The sequence below is a fragment of the Sinocyclocheilus rhinocerous genome, unplaced genomic scaffold, assembly GCF_001515625.1.
Source record: "Sinocyclocheilus rhinocerous isolate Xijiao unplaced genomic scaffold, SAMN03320098_v1.1 scaffold2981, whole genome shotgun sequence".
NCBI classification, from domain to species: domain Eukaryota; kingdom Metazoa; phylum Chordata; class Actinopteri; order Cypriniformes; family Cyprinidae; genus Sinocyclocheilus; species Sinocyclocheilus rhinocerous.
In genome coordinates this window covers 137,239-145,410 of record NW_015639521.1, presented here as the reverse complement: position 1 = coordinate 145,410, position 8,172 = coordinate 137,239, and the positions used below count along the sequence as shown (strand labels likewise).

Here is an 8,172-nt window from a genome sequence, read left to right as displayed (position 1 = left end):
TTCTCTCTCTCTCTCTCTCTCTCTCTCTCTCTCTCTCTCTTTCTCTCACTCTCACTCTCTCTCCCTAATGTAACATTGCCATTATGCAAAGCCCTGCTTAAGTATCAACATGGCTCGGTGCTTTTAAGGTGCTTTGGCTGCTAATGTTGAGAGGCATTTTTATAATGGACTGTGTTGCAGAAATCATTGTTGTAACAACTTACATCTCTCCACTCAAAAGGTTTCGCTTAAGAGGCCGAGCTATTGCCAGATGGCCCAAAACAGCCCTGCTAGGTTGTATTTTACCTCACAGTCGGTATCCAAATTAAATCCTCTAGACATCGCCTATGGAGCGCAGACAGATTTCTTGTCTTGCTTTCGTGATGAAAGACAGCCGTGATTGTAGCCCCCTCTTTATTCCGCCCGTTCCGAGACGAAGCAAGTCAATAAATCAGCATTCCGCAGTGTTTCGCTGACAAAATCCTCCTCCTCTGATTGATCAAGGGGCTGAATACCTAGAAAGTGAGAGGCTGATTTGAGGAGAAGGAAGCCAAAACTGGTGTTGTCATTGCAATTAAAGAGTCCCTTGGCCTTAATTATGGTGACCCGTGATATCGCTCCTCTACGCTCCCCTCGTCAGCACACAAGTTCAATGGAGAGAGAGACCATTAGAGGTGAGGAGCAGACTGATAGGAACTTAATTGAGCACCTAAAGCCTTCAGGCCTTTAAATCAAATGGTATCAGCAGCCATCCCCTGCTCAAATAATTAACCTGCTACACTACATATAGAGAGGCAAGAAAATAAAAAGGTTGCCTTGTCACAAGCCTACAGCTAATTACGTTTGAAATTGAGTTTTGATTGAGCTGCTCCAATCGATGCCACAGCCAAATTTGTTTTCCCCCCCCCCCGCCTCACCCTACAGCCACCGCTGAAGAGAAACTCTTAAAGCTTCACTCGCTCGTCGTGTAGCGCCCTCAATAAACGCCACACGTGTATGCAAAACGTCGCAGGTGACGGCTGTTTCGATGTCGGAACGTACACGTTCACATGCATGCTGTGATGTTATATCGGCATCCGTACAATGTGCGTTTATCTTTTTACGAGTTGGAAGAATCTTGTGGGACGAAATCATCCATGAACTCTTAGGTTAATCTGTAACGGTGTACATGAGGGACATGCTGTGAACACCCAACGTTTCCTTCATCTCTTTCCTCTCTATCCTTTTGTAGCCATTCCCCATTTCCCTCCCTCTATCCTTCTAACGGTCTCTTTCTTTCTTGCTTCTTTCCTCATATTTCCCTCTCTCTCTCTCTCTCTCTCTGGAGCTTGTCAGATGCTGTGGTCTTATTTGATTGCATAGGAAAAGTGCAGTGATAGAGCAAACAGCCAGTGAGCTATGATGACAAATGGGTCCCCCACCCAGTAAATTACTTTCTGCTCAAATCGAAATTTCATTCAGTTTGTTGCTCGGCAAGATGAAGTAATCTAAATTGTGGACTCAGAAGGCAGATAGAAAGGAAGCAGGAGCAAGCATTTCATTATCAAGAGACTGAGAGAGAGAGAGGGAGAGAGAGAGAAGGTTAGAGACGAAAGAGATGAGCAGAAGCAAATCTAAAGTGTTGACACCATGATTGAAAAGGTTAACCCATGCACATTATATATCAACCCGGGTAGCCGGGGGTTTCTAATAGAAAGGCGGCAGAGACTGAGCACTCGCTTGAGTCCTAATGGCAAAAGTGCTGTGTCTCCGCCTAGATGTACAATCAAATATTCTTAGGCCCTGATTGCATATGTTCTAGGTTATTATTAGGTTGCAAAAAATGAACACCAAAGGTAATACTTAGTCCCAGCGGCAGAGGCTGTTGGAGGACAGGATGCAGGATTTTTTCATTTGGTTTGATTTTATTTTTCCTACATCAGAATATTTAAGATGTAATTTGTTCTGCATGTGTGCATGTGAGAGAGAGAGAGAGAGAGAGACTGCGAGAGGGAGAAAAGGAGGCCCGGGCACAGGATTGAAATGATTTAACCTATCCTTGCAAGGATTTAATTTTTACAGTAAAACAAGGCCAAACAGGTTAACAAACCTTTTTGATGCACACAGAAATAAGGACCTTGTGCATGTCCATTGTGTTTTATTTAAAATCTCAGTCATCACCCATATGACTTACTTTCAAACGTAGAACACAAAAGGAGAAGTTTTTTTAAATGTTAATGCTGCTCTCTTCCATACAATGAAAGAGGATGTTGGCAATGGCTGTCAAGCTCCAGAAAGTACAATAAAATACTATAAAGCATTGTAATATTAGTCCACATGACTCATGCACTTTTTACACCACCTTTTAAAAGTTTAAAGTAAGATTTTTTTTTTGTATACTTTTATTCAGGAAGGACACATTAAATTTATCAACATTTATATTGTTACAAAATATTTCTATTTCAAATAAATTATGTTCTTTTGAACATTCTGTTTAAAAAAAAAAACCTGAAAAAATTATTCTAGGTTACACAAAATAATACAATACAATAAAATAATAAAAATAAATAAGCAGCAGGTTTTCAGATGTGGTAATAAAAAGAAATGCAGCAAATCAGCATATTACAAACATTTCTGAAGGATCATGTGACACTGAAGACCGGAGTAATGATGCTGAAAATTCAGCTTTGCCATTATAGGAATAAATTAAAAATAAAATTATAATTTTAAAATATGATAAATAGAACACAGTTATTTTAAATGGTGATAATATTTCACAATATTACTGTTTGATTAAATATATGCAGCCTTGATGAGCATAAGAGACTTCTTTTGAAAAGATAAAAAAACTTACTTACCCCTTTTGAACGGTAGTAAACCAAACCTTCTGAAGCCATACAAGAAGTTAATTTAAAGAACAGACTGAAAATATTATTTATAAAATGTCATTGACTTAAAAAAAATCATTTTTAAACCGCATACAACTGATGGCTTTAGTTATCAATGCTGAAAGATTTAATTTGTTTGCACAGGTCACACTGTGTGAACGAAAATAGATCACGTAAAGGAGTGAGATATTGGTCATGAGATATTGGTCATGAGATACTGGTATGAAATGTGGTAGTAATGTTTGTGTTCCTTCACGTAATTACCCTTTTTCCTCATTTGTACATCTTAATGAATAATTTTGTTCCTAATTATTTGAGATTTTTGTTAAAGGGGTCATATGATGTTGGCGTTATGCAAATCTTCTCACATCGTGACGTAGACATGTGGGGTGTGTTAGAACGAGCCGTTTTAGGTAGGTGTGGCTGACTCTTAACTTTTATAAAGTTTATAAATCTCTTTGGATTTGAGACTTTAGTCTTTGCAACTTTACAGATCTTCTTTATGCACCAAGAGCTTGTAACACTCCAAAGAGAAAGGAAAAATTGAAATCGCATCATATGACCCATTTAATGATATTTTCTGGCACTTTTCGCTGATGGTAATTTCTGTCATGCTGTAACATTCACAGTGTTTTGATTTAGGCTGTGTCTAAGACAGATTCAGGGCTCACACTTTATCTCTTATTTTGACAATGCTAACATGTCTCTGTTTCTTTTCACAGGTTATTTGGGAACAGTGGGGCGTGCAGTGCGTGTGGTCAGTCCATCCCAGCCAGTGAACTGGTTATGAGGGCACAGGGGAACGTGTACCATCTCAAGGTAAACTTTAATCTTTAAGTGACCACTGCTGCTCTAGAATGAAATGCTTCATTGCACTACAGAATCCTTTCACACTCCATATAGTCTGCTTTTTAATGATTGTTAAGATGGTGATCTATTTTTTTTTCTTTTAGCTTATAATTGATACCCAATCAGAAATATTGTGTGCATATTTTAGTCAGTCTTTTCATCAGTATTAAATGCCCATGTTGAATCCCCATAAGGAAATAATGAAAAGTTAAAATAAGTAGATAATGACTGAACTTTTCCAGAAATTGATCAGAGATCTGAGAATTGTGGGTAATGGAGTCCTTTTCCTTGTCTCCTGCAGTGTTTCACATGTTCTACCTGCCGGAACCGGCTGGTCCCTGGTGACAGGTTTCACTACATCAACGGCAGCTTGTTCTGCGAACACGACCGACCCACAGCACTCATCAACGGCCATTTGAGTTCACTGCAGACTAACCCTCTACTGCCTGACCAGAAAGTGAGAGCCGCTATCTGTCTGCTATCAAAGTTTCACACTTAAAATCCTCTTCTATAGGTTCAGGACCACTTCATGTATTTTTTTTTTAGCCAAACACACCATTCAGTCAGTCCCTAATCAAAATATTGCTTTTAATTTTAATACGTATTGTAGTTTTAAGGAACAGAACCGAATATCTAATTCTGTGCCCCTAACCCATAGTCAGGTCTAGAGTACAAGTGTAATTCATCCTGGCTGGAAGCTAATTGATCACAATTAATGTTAACTTGCTGAAATGAGATCACAGCTAATGCAAGCTTTTTAGTTACAAGACAGGCAAGGAGTGAAAAATATTTCCTTGTTCCTAACTCTGACACATTCACATTCAGTACTGATTATGTAGAATTCATTTGCCATCCACAAGATACAAAACATGAAATCCTGAAACTATTGGTCACAGATTTTCATGCACCCACTTTGCTCAACAACAAAAGCTGTGTTTGCATTTCTTAATCTGGTTTTATTATATGTTTTTACAAAAAAAGCTAGCTGGCGTCAAGCATTCTGTCCCATTTGCGTCTCTGTTTTCACAGCCACAGTTCTGTCTGACTATTTACTCCTCCGACGCTGCACAGCAAGCTTTAAATAAACAAAACCAGACGCCAAGCAGGCAAATTATTTACCTAATTCCCCTTCTCGCCTTTGGGACCGTCTGCAATAAGACTTCATTGTGTAGTCAGCCACCAGCCGATTGTATCACTCGGCAGCACTGAAAACATCAGCTCAGTGACACATAATCAGTACTGATATGGAGACAACGGGGATGTGAGAGAGATCGGACAGTTGTCGAGTTTCCCAGTGAACATTTATTTCACCTTCAATGGGAAAAAATAGTTTGAGGAGAGATGTATTGAGCCGGGGGAAACAGCTCCATTAAGCTCGGTGCTCTGTTAGTGGCCTTTTAAGGCATCATCACTTTTACAAATTAGCTCCAAGAGCATGTTGCGTTTCAAATTGAAAGCCTTTGCATTATCATGCTTAATTTTAAATGTCTGTTTAAGCCCCCATCCTTCCATTCCTCTCCCTTGCTCTCGCTCGGCGACTGCTGCTGTGTAAATATGAGGCCTCATTGTTTATTTATGTGCCGACATCAATTGTAGTGAAAACAGCTGAATTATTAATGCTAAAATGCAATCTGAATATTGGCCTCGCTGCTTTAATTATAGCGGAGAGAGAGTTCTTAAATACACCCAGACGCCCCTCTTCACCAGTAGGAATGGAGAAGGTCCACGTGTCCTCAGGAGATACTTAAACAGTTGTGTTTTCGCTTGGTACAGAGAGATTCAAATCATTTTTAGGAAACCTATTCACCACTGCAGTGAAGATACACCGTAATTTATGAGATTGCGGTGCGTTTTCTCTACTCAGATTTTGAAGTTTGCTGTAATTCTCCTCTGAACCTATAGAAATAAGCTGGGAGCTGAAACAAGCCAGGACAGAAAGGAGCGAGAGAGAGAGAGAACCGACTGAACGCTTCCCTAGACAGATAGGAGGCCTCGTCCGGCAGCCATTGTGTTTATTATGTGCAATTTCATGGTGACATAATTGGTGCTGTCCGTGTCCACGGGTGAGGACATTTGATGCTCATTTATTAAGTAGCTCCCCGGCTTCTCCCTAATCTCTTTGTTCAGGACAGACAAATTACCTTTCTCATGCTGAGCCTGAACCCAGGGGATCCAAACCTTCACAGCCTCCGTCTCTTTAATTAGCCCTCCAATGTGGGGTGGCGTGGGGGGCACGCAATTACTATTACAGTAGCCTGAAACCCCTTAGTAACTTGAGGTAGGATGGGGAAAGCAAATTGCCCCCCTAGAATGTTTAAAAAACAAAAGGAAAGAGAATGTTAGGGGGTAAAAAGTTTGCCGTTACTGTCTGTGAAAGCAGAACGCTGCGCTTGGATATTGGGATAATTGTCTCGCCTGCGCAAGAACTTAGCACCCTGGGGACTGTGGCACATCATTGTTAAAAATGAGACAAAAAGAGACTAGCTTTACAATATGCACTTAAAATGCAGAGGAAGTAGGGCAGCAGATGGATTTGAAAGCCTTACTGATCAATAAGTTAAGCAGGGGGCTTTAGCAGAATTGGCGGTCTTCATTTGACCATAGAAATGGAGTATGTTATTTAAGAGAACATGCAATTTGTATGATTCCCATTGAAATATGTTACTATATTATATGACTTTTTTTATAAGACAAGTTGTTACTACAATTTTTTTTTTTTTTATCGTTTTTATTTTCAAGAATTAAATTTTCAAAACCTGCTGACTGTTGCTTATAGCAAAAAGTACATTTAGTTAATTTGGGTCAGTGACATGACATTTTTTCAAAAATACATTAAAACGCAATTCACACTTCCAGTTACTTGAATAGACCTTTTAAAAGATGAACATGATTTTAAGGTCTCTAATAAGATTCATTTGTCTATTTCATGTATTAATACTTGTGGTGTGACCAGCATGCAAAATAAATAAATAAATATAAAAAATACAGGATATGATACCAGGACCAAAAAGGTCAATAAGTCTCTTAAAAATATCAGATAATTTGACCTTTTAAGACAGGGCAAGTGAGAACATATATTTTATTATATTTATATTTGTAAAAAAAAATTGTATATTTAAAATTTTTAAAGATAAAATTATAATTCAAATTATTATGATTAATACACGCTAGGGCTGCACGATATTGGAAAAAACTCACATTGCGATTATTTTTTTTTCTGCGATATGGGAAAAAAATCAGATGACTTCAATAGCTTTATATTTGGAAAAAAATTAATCAATGATTGGGGTGATTTTGTAGGCGAGTAAATCAGCATAGGAAATAAACAAATGAAATAAGCAGTGCTTTATATTTTTCAGGTACAGAAATTGAATAATCAAATGTAAAATAACACTGCATAGTTTTCACTATAAATTAAATCTAACAAATCTGTGTTAAAGCTACAAAAGTGATTTTTCTTTGCGTTTTGTTGTTTGATTAACGTTCATGAACGGAGAAAGCAACAAGAACATTAAACTGCTGTGAACCAATATACTGTTAAACATCCATTTTCTTTCTCAATTGTTTCCCTTCACCTAAGCCATAAGCAAATGTGTTTACAAGGATACTTGCAGAACACAGTATTTCAGGCACAAATAGACGCAGAAATGAACAGAATTCAGTGTTCACGTGCATCTGCGTGGCTCTCACCGTGTCTACACCGGACACGAGCGGCACGACGCGACAAAACACAATAGAATCCATTATAATCAGTGATGCTGTCTGTCTACACTGGATGCGGCGCGGCGCGACAAATCCTCGACAGTAAACTGATGCCGCGTTCTCTTTATGTTATGACGTATTGACACAAAGTTCAAATGATATGCAACGGTCGCTTTGTCGCATCCAGTGTAGACAAACTTTGGGGCCGTTCACATGTCGCGCCTTAAAACGCGTGGAAAACACGAGTCGTGCCGCTTTCTCCTTCTTTCCAAAGCACTCGGGAGCTTGCGCTTTCGTGGCATCTGCTGTTGCGAAGAGACCGTGACCTGCGCTCTCCAGAAAGACGCGGAAGTTTCAACAAAGGATAAATGGATTTCCAGCACTGAAGCGGAGGTTTCAACAAAGGATAAAAGGATTTCCAGCACTGAAAATCGCGTGCAGTAGCTCTGCTACTAAATGTATTTAAAAGGGGTATCTCTGTACAGCTGTCGCATCCGGTGTAGACACCTTGTTTGTGTGTGAGCAAAGAAAACAATCAGTATAAATATAACAATCAGTATAGAGACAGAGCGGATTTAGGCCACGCTGACACCGGGGGAATAAGAATGGAATAAGAGAAAAAATTTATTGTTGTGCTTTTGGATGTCAGAATCAGAATGCAAATTGTTTTTATAGAATAATGTCATCAAAGACGCCATTTGAAGCTAAACGCAGACGTTTAAATGGACAAACTATGGATGAAACCTGCTATGATTACCCTACTTTTAAAGCATAA

The 8,172-nt window shown here is 38.9% G+C and overlaps 1 protein-coding gene across 1 annotated transcript in view; it reads left to right on the top strand.

The window, feature by feature from the left end:
- The window catches only part of lmo4b (LIM domain only 4b), a 17,517-nt gene that overhangs the window by 6,435 nt on the left and 2,910 nt on the right, over positions 1 to 8,172 (top strand). The window contains exons 3-4 of the mRNA XM_016566985.1: positions 3,569 to 3,665; positions 3,997 to 4,152. Coding sequence (XP_016422471.1) covers positions 3,569 to 3,665; positions 3,997 to 4,152 — 253 coding nt within the window. The remainder of the gene's footprint in view (positions 1 to 3,568; positions 3,666 to 3,996; positions 4,153 to 8,172) is intronic.